Source organism: Lepisma saccharinum, chromosome 2 (genome assembly GCF_977018435.1).
Source record: "Lepisma saccharinum chromosome 2, izLepSacc3.1, whole genome shotgun sequence".
In the NCBI taxonomy this organism is placed as follows: domain Eukaryota; kingdom Metazoa; phylum Arthropoda; class Insecta; order Zygentoma; family Lepismatidae; genus Lepisma; species Lepisma saccharinum.
The window spans coordinates 11,613,349-11,629,012 of NC_139230.1; the positions used below are offsets into that span (position 1 = coordinate 11,613,349).

Sequence of the window (15,664 nt, forward strand, 5' to 3'; positions counted from 1 at the left end):
ATGTGCACAAAGCAACCTACGTTGTCGACGCGTAATGCCCATTACTGCTAGTAATATTGTCGGCACAGCATTGACTGATTGATTTGCTTTATTTTACTTCGCTTTTTGTGCCACTTTTGGCTGTTTGGATGAGTGATGAATGTAAACTCTCAAACATCCATGCCCAGGCCAGGATTCGAACCCGGGACCTCTGGCGTCGTAGCGCGATGTGCTAACCACTCCGCCACGGGGGCCGGCTATATCTGCGCAGATACTGGTTGAAGCAAATTGAGAAAGTTAAGGATGGATACAAAATATATCTACATATACAGGGTATAGGTGTAGTATGTCTCCACGTTGGAAGAATATAGGTGTGATATGTACGTATGTTTCAAGTTCTTTATTTGTGTATCTTTACTTAACTTTACTTTCTTGTTAACCACGTTAGGTTAGGTTAGGTTGGGTTGGGTTAGCTAAAGAAAATACACAAAAAACAAGATGTGTATGTTTTCTTTACCTAACCTTAACCTAACCAAACCCAAAGTATTTCACAATGATGTATCGAGAAAAATGTGGAGACATACTACCATGATTAAATGTGGAGACATACTATACCTATACCCACATACAGTACGTTCATTTAGTTTCTTCATAGCACAACGCAGCAAAGCAGAAACTAGGTATGTTGTCCGTAACGTTATATTTAATATTACATTTGCCGACATCTATGGCGGAGTGGTTACAGCGCGCTACGCCTCCAGTGGGGCTCGGGTTCGAATCCCGGCCTAGGACATAAATGTTCCTTGTCCATCATATCATCACTCATCCTCATCTTCGTGATTACCCAAAAGTGGCAGAAAAGCGAAGTAAAATAAAGCAAGTCAATATTACCTTTACAAGGAAACTGATAGCAATGTCCACCGGAAATAAACAAAAGAGCATTCTATTATATATATATATATATGCCTAAAATGGAAGTCACGAGGCTAGACTGAGAGAAGTAGAAAGTCATTCATTATACTGAGAAAACATTGCGAGAGATTTCTTTTTCTACTTTCGTTGCTTCTGTTAATTGGCTGCGATAATTAAACATTAAGAGAGATCAGTTATAGAGCAGAAATGGAACGTTAACTGAACTTCTTCCTATTGTTTTTCAAGTAATGAAATTAGGTTACTCAGAACCTAAAGTAAACTATGCTACTTATCAGGCTCTCCGTTCTTTTCTTAGTAACAAAGAAATCGACGCAGAGGAAATCCTGTTTAGAAGCCGATTGCGTTTCTAGATATTGTCGAAAGCTGGAGAATTTCGAACGAAACAGAGTCTCGTCACTGCCTACGTCACAGAGTGACTCAGGTTTTTGGAATGGGATTGACGGGTTATCACTTGACCCGGGGCAAAAGACGTGGACGTCAACACTATTTACCGAGATTCCAGAGGTTGGGGATAATGCCGACTGCTTCATGACGGCGTTTCCATGGTTACGAGAAAACTGGTCTCTGGGGCTATGAAACTGCTCGGGAGCGATTCATTTCGATCCCTCGCTTTTATGCTCGTGCTACACTCTCGTTTTCCCACTGATTACGAGATGCGAGTCTGTACACCGACCTGGGGAGTAATTGGAACTGGAATGGAAATATGCAATTGATTGATCGTGTTTACGTTTAATATATTTGGGCTACGTTCATTCCGGTCCGTACTTTTCAGTCGTGCTACCACGTTGCGGATTCTGTTAAGAGATGGGAGTCCTGCATGTCAATGGAACCGAAATAGGGCTTGGTGTTTTCGGTAATGGCGAAATTTATCCATGGGGCCATATAAGCGTGGGGCTTTGTTGTTGCCGATTCGTTATGTAATGGAATTCTAGCGCTTCAAATGTATTACATAAAAAATAGATACAGAGCAATTCCAGAAAAATGTCAACCTTATTTATTGAGTTGGTGTTTTGAGTCCATCTTATGCGCAGTAAGGCTAATTGGGACTAGACCTACAGTTTAAAGTGAGATCCAAACCACTATATGTCTCCACCGGGTATCGTACCCAGGACCCCTTGATTACAAGTCACGACACTACCACATCGCCATCGAGGAGGCAAATGTCAACCTTAATAGTATAAAATAATATATATATGTGAAGAGCAATGTGCTGTAAATTATTTTAAAGGAGAAAATATTTACGTTGCGAATATGCAATACATGTGTTTCTGAACTCTGAAATTTGTCTGTAAAAATTACATCAAGCACTGTTCCAATTACTTCGATTCAGAAAATTTAGATTCATACGTTGCCGATTGTGCCAGTCTGTTACCTTCAAATTTATTTTATACAGTGCTGGCAGAATACATTGGAATAAATTTAGCTATGCAAGAAGTAAGACTACTACTTGTAAATTTCGTGGGTTATATTTTTTCATTATATGTTTCATGAATCACACACAAAGAAAGAAAATATAAGTAAAACTGCTTCTAAAGTGTCTGTCTGTTACCACTGGAATTACTCTATAACAGCCAATTTCATGCACGGAAAATAATCAGAACAGAAATGCTATACAGGGTGCGCAAACAAAAGTGAACTGTGAAGAACATTCGTACTGCGATTGAGGGTACCACACCAGCACAATTGCGTTCGGCCTTCAATAACTTGCTGAGCAGGTCCCAAAAGTGCCAAGAGATGGAGTGCTCTTCAACTGTGCACCGTCGCCGGGGCCACTTGTATTTTTGCCCCCACCCTGTAAGAGAGTTCCCAGAAAACGAGTTCATCTTTCTAGTATCCACTGTGCTTAAGTATGGTGCGCTCTAAAACAGATTCGAATCCCAAGAACGATATGGGTAGATGTTTGTTTACTTCTCTCGCTTATCTCATCATTACAGATTCTCATTGCCGCGATAAGTTCCGGGAGGTAGAAAAGCGACGTAAAATGCAGATGGCTGCCACGTCAGACACCAAGGTTCCATTACAGAAGTGGGTTCAGGCAGCGATTATTCCGACGATGACCACCACATAAAGGGCTCTGAGGGTCATCCATCCTTTCGTCAATGGTAGTTTAAATGCGGCCGGAGCCAAGTGGTGTTCATCTCACCTTCTGCAAGGCAGAGATCGAGAATGGGTGGAACAGTACTCAGCTCCCCAGGCGGCTTCTTGGCACGATGTAATGCACAAGCGGATCCCACTTTAAACTGTAGGTCCAGTTCCGATTAGCCTCCGAGCATACAGTGGATTTGAATTCCAAACATTTTTGTGGGGAGCGAAAGGCAATGCATAAATGTACTTTACTTTTTTAACTCTGATACGGCTGACCTGATGCGAACATTAAAATACAGGATAATTCAAAATGATTCATCCGATTACAAATGGCTGTATTTTTTTGTTTGTGAAGATACAGTGATTACATGCTTATACAGGGTGCTCGGAAATTCCCCTTACAAACTCCTAGGGCAAGTAGAGGGGACTGAGTAGACAATATTTGGAATAGGAACCCATGTCCGGAAACGTACCGTTTCCGTGCTACAACCATGACAATGTGTCGGATGTGCCTGTGTTGATATGCAACCGGGTAGGCAGTACTTGATGTCAGAAGATCACCTGATGGCACGTGACGTCTACAAATTGTCGCGTTCCACTGTCGACACAGGTGTGGTGTTGATCAATGAATAGTACGTATCTTTTTTGTTCCCTTGGAATTGTCACCAAATAATTTTGTTTGTATTATGGACACACGTCATTCACTTCTGTACCTTACGTAACACCTCATTTGACATGTTTGTAATAAATGATTACACTTTAGGTCATCAGGTGATCTTCTGACGTCATGTACTGCCTACCCGGTTGCATACCAACACAGGCACATCCGACACATTGTCATGGTTGTAGCACGAAAACGGCACGTTTCCGGACATGGGTTCCTATTCCAAATATTATCTACTCAGTCCCCTCTACTTGCCCTAGGAGTTTGTAAGGGGAATTTCCGAGCACCCTGTAGAATAAAGAAAAGTCCAAAATTATGTTTTCCGTACCTTCCTGTGAATTGATTTGGTTTATTTACATCAGTTTCCTGTCACAGTTGGCTGATCGCGAAGATGAGGATGAGTAATGAAATTGATGAAGGGACACTCACAAAGAACACACATGCCCAGACCGGGATTCGAACCCGGAACCCCTGGCGTCGTAGTGCGCTGTACTAACAACTCATCCACGGATTTCGTTGCGACTCCACATGGTCACGTTGATGATCTCTAAATGATAATCAAATTCCCGCCATGCATGATCAAGCATGTCTGTTCATGAGGATATGAACCGAAATCTTTCGGAGCTGCAGCTACAATGATTGAAGTCTAAACACAAAAATCAAGTTGCGGGAACGACACGAAATCCAACAAACGCACTTTCCATCCCCACAAAACTGAGTGAAAATGGAATTGTGTTATGCTTGAGAGTTGTTTGTTTTGTTAAACAGCGCGCCACCCGATGCGTTCTGGAAACACACATTTTGGTTCAACGGCATTTCTGTTCCCTCTATATGCCACCTCCCAGTTTCAGATTCTCTTGTAGTTCTGTGTGGGGGAGAGGCAGAAGATCGATGGGTGGTGGTTGACCTGTCCAGCCCTACTGACCACGACTATCTCACTTCCCATTCCATGCAGTGCACAAACCCCAACCCAATTACTAACTCCCTTTGTAGCACTACGAGGTGAATACTTCGTCGCTCCCGTCGACGCAGGCTCATATATATCAATAAGTGCGAGTTTAGCTCTGTTCCCAAGATGAATTCTTCTCGGGTGGGTGCAGAAAGCTCCGTTAGGTACAGTTGGGAGATTGTGGGATTCGCTCGTGAGGACGTTAGTGCGGGTAACATTGTGAGGAAAGTGCGAGTTTGATTTTCCAGTTTAGGTAACTCTGAATTCTAATGTAAGGTTTCTGTTGGGGGTGTAAAGATACCCAACTCTCTTCTACCCTGGACTGCATTTTGCAGGCTACCGTGGCTTGGGCGTCTGAATTCGCAGCCAGTATAATCATCTGTGGGGCTTGACTTGTGATCTGTCCGTGTGTGTGTCCCTTCATCCATTCTTATTAACATTAATCCTCGCGATTAGCCTAAAGTGACAGAAAAGAGAAATAAAATAAAGATTTATGTTGCAAATTTTAAATAAAGTAAAACCTCGTTAATTCGGACTAATGGGGGGTATAAGTTGACCGGTTTAACGAAAGTCCGGATTAACTGAAATAACCTAAAAGAACAGTAGAAAGTGCATTAAAACTCCGTTTATAGCAACAAAACACGTATATTATGGTGTATTTAAAGGGCATAGGCCTAAATACACTATACAGTACAGTACAAAGTCTGCGGGAAACAGAATTTCATCAGTGGTTGACTGCTTTTTCTTTGGGAAGTATTTTCTTCTTGACTTCTAGCCACATTTAAAACCTTGCATTCTGCAATAATAAAATAATAATTATTTTTTTTGGCCATTTGCCTGTCCGGATTAAGCAAGTCCGGATTAACGAGGTTTTACTGTATGTAGGAAGAAATAGGGGAAAAAAAGACATTTCCAGAAACTTTACTGACATAATTTCCAGCAACCAGATTCCCGACCAGAACTCTACACTCTCAATAGCTACTGATGGCATTAACAACAACGTGATGTGGAATATTTTTTCATATAAAATACATATTGTGGATATTTAAGTGAAGTTGTATTTTTCTTATTTTGCGTCGTTTATTTCCACTTCTGACTAATTGAGACGATGAGAAAGTGACGACTGGATGAAAGTGAACCTGGAACCTTTGGTGATATGTGGATCACCGTTCAGTCAACCATCCAACGCGTTTGCTACCGTGGCGGTATTATGGACATTTTACTTTGTTCAGACAGAAACAAATATGTGTTTTTAAAACAATACGACTCTATTGTGTGGTGGAGTAAAAAATATGACACTGATTTGTTTCGGGGGGGGGGGAGAGAGAGAGAGAGAGAGAGAGAGAGAGAGAGAGAGAGAGAGAGAGAGAGAGAGAGAGAGAGAGAGAGAGAGAGAGAGAGAGAGAGAGAGAGAGAGAGAGAAGGATAGCTCGCTTCCTCGCGTTTTCAAGAAACATTGGATCTGAAAAGACCCTAACTGCACCAGCAACATGCCTTCGTGCCGTAGGGGGACAGGATAGACCATTCAATGGCTGCAGAAATGACAGTTTCCATTTCGTCTTGGCAGAACTAGTCAACCTGTTAGGAAAGGGAGGGGTTGTTATCTCTTTTGCCGCGTCCTTTTTGATTCTTCTAAGAAACAGAATTTCTGCGTGGTGTATACAGGTGAAATGAGCGAGTATTCAGCACATCGTGACTGTGTATTTTGTCTGTCTGTTCAGTGTTCCTTGGTTGCGAATCCAATAGACCAGGATTCAATTTCGTGCGGTATTTATTTATTTGTTTTAATCTTTGTCTCTGGGGAAAACAATCAGAGTAAGCGTGCTTTGAGTTCGTGCCGAATGCAAGTTTCAAAACTCATCTATACAAGACGGTGGGGCCGTGATATGCAATAAGCGAGTGCTACTATGATTTTAGCAACTCCTGCTTTTCTTCATAGAATGCAGTGAGTATCTTCCGGTAATTGGACAATTGATAAGACCTTTAGAGGAAGGATGAACACGAGGTTCTGCATTGTTTAATGTAAACAGTTGAGAGACATATTTAGTGAAGTTTTTCTGTATTTTCCTTCTCCCATTCGTGCATCCTCATTTCCGGTGAAAAAAAATATACAAAAACTAAATGAGAAATAGTTCTAAATTGTGGGCAGCTTTATTAAGAAAATTAGCTGAAAACATATAGGAAAGCATTTTTCTAAGGAACCATTTAGTCTAAGGTACTTTCGACGTACCGTAGAATCGAATACGAATCACTATCATTGGTAGGCGTACAAATTATCGCAAAGAAGATAAAACTTTCTATTCGTTCTTTCAGACTACACTTTATATCGCATTCATCCCACGTCATTGCAACATATTCCTTGGCAGTGTCTTTATCACAGCGCGCTACGACGCCAAGGGTCCCGGGTTCGAATCTAAGCCTGGGTATGGATGTTCTTTGCGAGTGTCTTTTCAGCAATTTCATTACATCATAATTCATCCTCATCCTTGCGATTAGACAAAAGTGGCAGAAAAGCGAAGTAAAATAAACCAAATCAATCAATTACTGCGCATATTGATATACCTATATACTATGTAGCTGGGATGGAGTTGGGGGTACTACGTATTGTAGCAATTTTGACAGAGGAAATCCCCAAGACAATGGGTTCGGCCTCTTATAAAAGTTTGTTACGAAACCCTTCTCTTCTACCTGTGGTCCCTGAAGATATAAGGAATATTTCAGTTAGTCTATGCTTGTAGGAAGTCTATATGGTTTGTTTGAGTTAGGTTTTAAGTCCACGTTATGCATAGATAGTCTAATCGGGACTGAACCTACAGTTTAAAGTGGGATCCGAACCACTGTGCAATGTGTCCACCGGGTAGAAGGCTATACGGAATCGAACCCTTAGGACTAACTAACGAACTCTCTAGGCTTCTTGAACCCGAAGATTCATGGCTGCAGCAACACAGGCCTTCCATCTGTCCCTATCCTGAGCAAGATCTATATACATCTATATACTCTTTTCCATCCCTACCAATTTCCTTTAGGTCTATCTCAACATTATCCCTCCATCTTCGTCTTGGTCTTCCAACTGGTCTCTTACCATCAGGTTTCCCAACAAGAATCCTGTAAACTCTTCTTTCCTCTCCCAAACCCTTAGGACAGGAAAACTTTTCAGTTTCAGATATTTCTGTTTAGTGGAGAATCGGTGATTCAATGAAAAGGAATGGCTCTCCCCACATCTCCAAGTATGTGAAACAAGAATGCATGGAAGATTACCTGCTGGCATTGCTCTGAACTCAAGGATCACGATACATGGTATTACATCACTATAGGAAGGAAATGGTTTTTTTGCTGACGAACATTACTTAATGCTGGGATCAAGTGTAACATAAAATGGAAGATCGTTTTTATTCTTTGGCAAGTTTATCAGTTGACAAGGTCATGGAGGTTAACTATTACACTCTTTTGTTCAGCTAACTTATATTCTGAAACGAGAAAGTTGCTCCATTATCTTTTCTTCTTTCTTCCGCTTCTTCTTTTAATAATTCTTAGACCAACTGTGCTTGTAAAGAGTTGAGCAGTAGATGTCTAATCTCGCCGTCCCTCGACTCAAAAGGATGTGGAGAGGAAAGAAGACTGAATACATCTTAACTGAATGGGGGAGAGGGCCTGGGGTGGAAAGACCTTCGGGGATCGGCGGTGGGGTTGAGCTTGGACGGAATAATCCACTATCGTCTCCTCGCCGGGGAAAGAGCTTGGTTTTTCTTGATGCGAGGCAGTAATTTTAGTCATTTTTCAAATCTGGAATTAAATAAACGTATGCCGTGATGGAGAGAGAGATGCTTTCTTTAAAGCTGAACCAACCGAAGATCACAGCCTTCTACATTTCGCACATATGAGATAAAAATATTACATACATACATACTTTCATTTCTGTGATTGAACGAGTGCCTCCAGTACGTATGTAAACATGTATTAACTTTTGCATGTGAATTCTGAAAAGGAAATAAATGCAAAACAAGATAACGGTTGCGTACTCGCAGGGAATAGAGATTCATGAATAAACTACTGAGTTGAAAAAAAAAGACAATGGTATAAATATTTTAGCTTTGTCTAGAAACAAGTAAATGTCGTACTATACTAGACTGTATGGAATAATTCGGATTCCAATGCCTCGAAGTGACCGCATAACAGTGGACTGTTACTGTTGGGACAGTAGAAATTCATTATTACAGTTTTTCATCAAAGGTTCAGTCTTCATTAGTCGCCACCTGATTACGATTCCTGCACTGTTGACTTGAATCATTTTCTTTGTAACTTGGGTTCACAAAATTTGTAACTTGGGTTCACAAAAGAGACTAACTCTTATATACAGGTCCAGTTATGTTCATTAGATCCATATCCGAAGATTCCTTCCGCATAGCGTAGTGACAGCCGCCACCGCTTCTTCAAGCGTTTCTATGCTTCTATAGGATGTATAGTACTGGACCAAGTTGTGTACGTCTTAATTTTACTTCCAGTAAGAAATAGGACTGCATTTTATTTTTCTACGTCTACTCTTGTAAAATTCTGCACCCCTCTCAGTTTACAATTGAGTTGAAGTCCATTTATGCACAGATAGGTTACTGGGACTACAGTTTAAAGTGGGATTCCCCTTCCAGTTTACAGTGCAATGATTAAAATGTAGATGTAGCAGTGTCTAAATTGAAGTACTCACAACGCAGAGCGCCCACTCAAATATGCATTCAATAATGAGCCCTGTAATACAGAAAAGTATTCACGTGGCACTTATTAATGCGGTAATTTGTTTCTTGATACACCATATCTGTAGTAACGATGTACTCCAACCAAAATTATTCGACAGAGTATAATATCGTATTTAGTAAATGAATTTTAGATATTACATTTTGTAAAATTCTATTAGAATTTGCAAAGAATGCAATTTAGCAAGTTAACATTACGCTGCACAAATTGTAAAGTACTTTTAAATTCGCTGACTACACTGGCTTTCACGAAGATAATTTTTCCATCTCATTCACACTCCGTTTTTTACTATAGGCATTATATTATCGAGATTGCCGTATATAGTTTTACCATCTAGAACGAACACACTGACTGGTAAAAACCACATTTACACCACACAGTGTTAAACATTGTAGACTTTATATAGTTGAACTGATGAATCTGCTCAATAGCAAAGAATAGGACTCTAGAAAAAAATAAATAGGGTACTTACGTTGGCCTGCGGGTATTGGAGGAAGCAAATCCGTTCTTGGAGTGGTGCAATTGACGCCAAAAGACTTCCGTGTGGCATTGGTAATTAAAGTCTTTCCAAGAGCGGTAAAAGCACACAGGAACTGACCAGACAGCGTAGGCAAGTTTTCGATCACCAATTCCAACTGAAAAATAAAATGAAAAAAGGGCGATATTAACATGAGCAAAGAGATAAACACAAAATACGTATGAAAGGTAAGATAATGTATCAGCAATTGCTGATGTGTGTTCCCATCACTTACCTTATGATATCTAGTGTGTTCGTTTGCCTTTTAGCACACCTGTTAAGTGATTACCAAAACTCAATTTGTTCTACTAATAATCTGAGCAATTTTTGTCATAAAATACCCAATTGTTAACCACTTTAGTTATAAAACCAGAGCAATTGTTCTTTCCTTGAACGTTTTCCGTAATAAAAAAAAAACAACTTGCATACACAAAGTCATGGCTAGACTTATGACAATAAAAAGAAAAGACTGTACGAAAATATGTATTTCCAAACAAGAATTTGTACAACACAAAGTATAACAATTTTTGGTCAAATGACACTATTAAATGACACTATTTTCCCTTATAACTCTACTAAAGTGTCATAATATTTCTCGGGAAGGGTTATCTTATTTTCATCAAGTTTCTAACACGTTGACTAACATTGGTGTTTCCAGAGCATTTAATCCAGCTGTCCTAAAATTATAATTTAAAAGATTGTGTCACCAAAACATTCCAGGCATGGAACTCAACTCTATGAAATTTGTGGGCACGGTACTGCTGGTAAATACGAGTACCTTGCATTTCTCGTTGACGTTAGAGACACGGATATCCCGTAAGTTTAAGTGAATAAGAAATAGTAGTTGAGAGTATTTTTTATTAAGTTGTAATAACAAAACAACTTAGAACGATTAAAAAAACAACTAATTGCTATAACGAACAGTTATGAGGAACAGTGTGGGAGGGAGACCAGCAGTCGGTAGGTAAGCCAAGGCTCTCACGGGCTGTAGAGCTATGGGTTATTAAACGTCTTATGAATTACGGGAGTCTTTATTCTATTAGAACAGGTAATGAAAAGAAATAGAAATTATATGCAAAGTTACAGCCAATTACAAACACGTTGGGGATGTTGGAAGGAAATGAGTTATGGAATGTTTTTTTTTTTTTTTTTTTTTCCCTAGTGTACGAGGAAATTCTCCAAACTTTATTAATCCTCGGCGCTGGGGACGAAAAGTGGTAACCAACGTTTTGGTGATATGTAATTACAAGCACTAACAACTTCACGACAAATTAATTAACTTTACATTTGTACGGATCACGACGGAAAACAACTTTGTACACAACAGAGAGGTGACGAATGCAATGAAACATAATTTTTAAGCTCCAATTGATTCGAAGTGGTTCAAGATATTTTGCTGTGTGTGTGTTTGGATACTTTAAAAAAGGAAAAGAAACTTGTTCGCTAGTTTTTATGGTTGGGCGACTCGAATATACCATTCCGACTTGCAAACTCATTGAAGCATGAAGAGGAAGACCACCGCCTACATACTTTCTAAACCTTAGTTGTTGTGGTTGCTTGCAAATCTACGAGCAAATGGCATTACAAACACCTTGCTGATTCTTGCAATTCAGGTACCAGTTTGGCACTTTCGCATTCCTAAAGGGCATAAAAGTGACAAATGCAACCTTCGTTTGTCTGATGCATACATTAAGTGCTGAAACGTGTTGGACGCTGAAAGGAATAGGAACCGCCCATAGGCATCGATATAGCTTGTCTTGCGATGCGTTAAGTTGTAACTAACAGGCCTTGAAATTTCTAATTCGCAACCTAGCCCGGCTAAAAATATCTACAGGTCCATGAACCTGCACATCCTTTGGTGCTGATATCTACGATTTGCTTTATTTTAAAGTTATTCTTGACCTCAATCGAACTTTAAGTTTTGCTGTAGATCAATAATGTGCTCAAAATTGGAATCCGAGAAATACATTTGCAATTACCCATACACTCGACTTCGATACCACAATTCTTCCGTTCTACCATCAAAGTCAACTAGTTACAAAAATGGTTAGATAAACTAAATAACGTTACTAAGTGAATCGAAAACACTGGCGTGCTTACACTAAAATAACAATGCTGATTATTATTATTATTGCATGGAAAGTAAATACATAAACACAAGACCTATCATGTCTGTCATTTCAGGAAATTAGGTTCTCATTTAAGTCTTAAACGAATAGCAATTCTCAAAATATATTATTTTTTCTCAATTTTTGGACCGCTCACCGACAGGAGACAAATTTAGTACAGGGTCAACGAAGTTAGTAATAAGTTATGTTTTACACAGCGTATGTTGATGCACTTGTAAGTGGAATTGTATTTTCTGCAAATATGCTGTATAAAGAAACAAACTCCCGGAGTATTAATTGAGGCGAGTGTACAAGAACTTTCTCTTTTCCTCTTTGTTACATTATTTCTGATAAACAATAGATAAAGAATGGATTTGGTGCATTAAATATATTTTTCAACGTCCTATCTCCTGTCCTTTCTAAACATACAGACTCCCTATCAGCACGGTTTGTGGAATGATTTCAATTATCTACACAAAATTGTCAATGGAAAAATCCGCTGCAACAAGTCCTTCAGGAATTCCACTTTCGAGTGCCTCTGCGCACAACACGTAATACAGATCTGTTTTACACAGAAAAGCCTGGACTGGAAATTAAAAAAAGATCTCTCTTCTACAGGCTTCCCACCCAATATAATGACCTCAAGGTATGACTTTCGGTCTTCCATCAGAACAAAAGCTGCCAAATAATACGAAATAGTGCCACCTTGACTTATTTTTGTTAGTGTCTTGTTTCTCTCTTTTATTGTTGATGATTTGTGCTATATCTGAAAATTTCTAAATAAATAAATAAACCGTATGTCCAATGTCGCAGCAGGAACCGGGTTTCGGCTCGCTTCAAGCCCTGCACGGCAGACTTGAGTCATCTGCGTTCAACCTATTCCACGAAAGAGCAAATACCCCGTTGTTAAAATGTGAATCTTGGTAAGTCTGCACGAATAAAATGGCGTGATGTAATCTGCCACAGAAATCTAACAAATCACGCAAGCATTTCATAAACACGACCAACTTCCAACTCAAGGATAATAATCGCAGAGAAGCCTCAGATACCCTGGATCAGAAGCAGGAAGCTTTCCCAGTGTCAGACAAAGTGAAGACTGGTTTTATCTGCGTACCATGCTACAGCTCGGTAATTGGCCTTGGCTGCCGCAGGCCTTGCACTTCAGGCGGCGCAGGAGCAAAAGTTGCTCTTTGCTTATGACACACCAACAGAGACTAGAGCTCTGCGGAGACCGGAAAACCTCTCAGGCATATTTTAATTAATCATATCGCACGGCTGCACTTAGCTCTTTTAGCAAATCCTGTCCAGAAGTAAACTTGGTTATTCAAACGTGCCGTGAAAAGACAGGCCTCTCGTACGTACTTGTTCAACTCGGCTTTCTGAAAGACCAACCTTTCTGCCGAAAAAAATCTTTTAAAAAATACGGAAAAGGAGAACCATTACTGCGCGAACTTGATACTGCGAAAATTAATCATAGTTGCAATCGTTTTAGGCCATGTATGTAAGTGACTCTAACGTGATGCTAGTTTTCATATTACATTAGGTACTTTACATTAGCCATGGCTTCACTTGTTTTATTCCTAGCTGATAAACTTCAAGAGTTTGAATTCTTACATCTTGGCGCTGATGATTCACAAATCGGTGGATCTAATGAATTACGTTTACCCTATGATCCAAGTATTTCCAGCCGAAAAATAAACTAACAATTCGATGACACAAGAACCGTGGAGGGGAAAGATCGGCCAGAAGAGTTTCATTGGGAGATGCTGTGATCAATGGCTAACGCTACAATTCCATTCAGAAATGTAGGGATTTTGTAAGAGTCCACAAAAATTATATGGTTACACATTAAGAATCTGTGATGGCACAGGACATCCAAGAACCCTGTCCCAAAGAGAAGGAACTGCGATAATGATACATGCATTACGTACTCCAAAAATCATATCCAAAGTGGAGTCGGGAATAGGAGAGAAGTTTCACCACAGAACGAGAGTCGAATTCTCTGGTCGTGTGATCTTGCAAAAGCAGTTTCTCAGAAAGTTCAACCTAACAAAAAGACTGAAGCACAGATCATATAATCCTTCTAGAGGAAACTGCTGATAAGGTTTAAGACTGGTTGAATGGTGTCATTTTTGCCGATGGAAACAAGTTGATTTGCATGGTTGGGATGGGTGGAAGGTCAATGAAGAATTGAAAGAGAACATGCAACTCGTAGATAAAGATGGTGGTGGGAGCGTTATGGTTTGGAGCTTCTTGTCTGGGAGTGAGATTGAGTAATCATTGAAGGTGCTGGAAAATACATAAATTTTTAAGAACAAAATTAGAGTAAAGTGGCCACAAAACTGAGTGTTCCCGACAGATACATGCACTATCAGGTACTCTGTGCGGGTGTGGCTTCTATATAATTGTCCCAAAGTGTTTCATCCTCCCCGTTCTCAAGTCTCCAGACGTTAATCACATTGAACACTTGTGGGGTAAAATTCAACCAGAACTACACAAAACTCCCAACATTCCAAAAGAACACCTCATTAACAGTCTTCGAGAAAAAAAGGGCATACTATCGACGGATTACGGGAATAAACTTGTGGAAAGTATATCCAATAGACCCAAAGAAGTATTAAAAATGCAAAAAAGCATACCTGTCTTGCTTTCGAGTTTTAGTTTGTTCTTCCATGTCCGAAGAGCTTCATGTTACGGATTTTTTTTCTATTTTATTAATTAACCACAATCTCATTTTTATTTTGTATTCCAAAGCCGGAGACAACTTTATGCTTTACTATGAATAATGTTTTTTTTATTATTATTATTATTATTATTATACTAAATGAAGTATGGTGAAGAACATTGGCAGGGTTCTCGAAAACCTTTGCATGTCCGAATATTTTGTCAGTGACTGGAACTTCTTTGGAAGATTCATTCAGTCTCTTATTCTCAAATCTTTCTTTCCCCTAGTTTTCCTCCCCTGTCTGCAGAGTTCACAAATCACAGTTGCCAGAGTATGTAAATCGAATCACTGCAGAAAAAAACTTGAGCGAGTGACGTTATTTACAGATCCACAAAAGTGAAGAATATCTAATCACTGCGATCTCTTTGAATCAACGCGAAGGGAATTTTGGCACGGGATTTCTTTCCGCCTATAAAATGCCACGTTCTGGTGTTGGAACACCGTGCTTTCCCGTAGCTTCCCTCGGAACCGTAGAATGGGGGAGAAGGCAAACAGTGATCAATTCCGCCCTTTCGGTTCTCGCATTTGAAACATCGAATCCGTTGTGCTAAACGCTTTGGTGCGTTCGATAAGAAACGTAACAGCTACAGGGTGGGCAGGAAATAAAAGAGGATCCCGGCCATCATTCTTGTCCCGGATATTTGCAGGCTCCTTCCATAAAAGAATCCAAAGCAGCTCATTTCCCCGTGCGGTGGTGCCAGTCAAATGCAGACGCGTGGAGGTGCGGACACCACGAGGCCGTGCGGAGAGCAGCGAAGAGTGCTCGCTAATCGCATTCGTCACCCCTCGGCATCCCCGCCATGAACCAAACCACTCCAGTGATTAGTTCGCCCACTTCTCAAATGAACTCGCTCCAGCGCAAATACGAAACCTCGTGACGTGGCAACGGGGTGCGTCATCGCTTACCCAAAACTAACGCAAGTACCCTGTGTCATTGGGGACTTTACAATCCCCAACT

General features: G+C 40.1%; 1 protein-coding gene across 4 annotated transcripts in view; it reads right to left on the minus strand.

Moving 5' to 3' along the window:
• The window catches only part of PlexA (plexin A), a 597,216-nt gene that overhangs the window by 43,096 nt on the left and 538,456 nt on the right, over positions 1-15,664 (minus strand). For all 4 annotated transcript variants that reach the window (XM_083117039.1, XM_083117040.1, XM_083117041.1 and 1 more), the window contains one exon: positions 9,829-9,991. In XM_083117039.1, the coding sequence (XP_082973165.1) occupies positions 9,829-9,991 (163 nt within the window). The remainder of the gene's footprint in view (positions 1-9,828; positions 9,992-15,664) is intronic.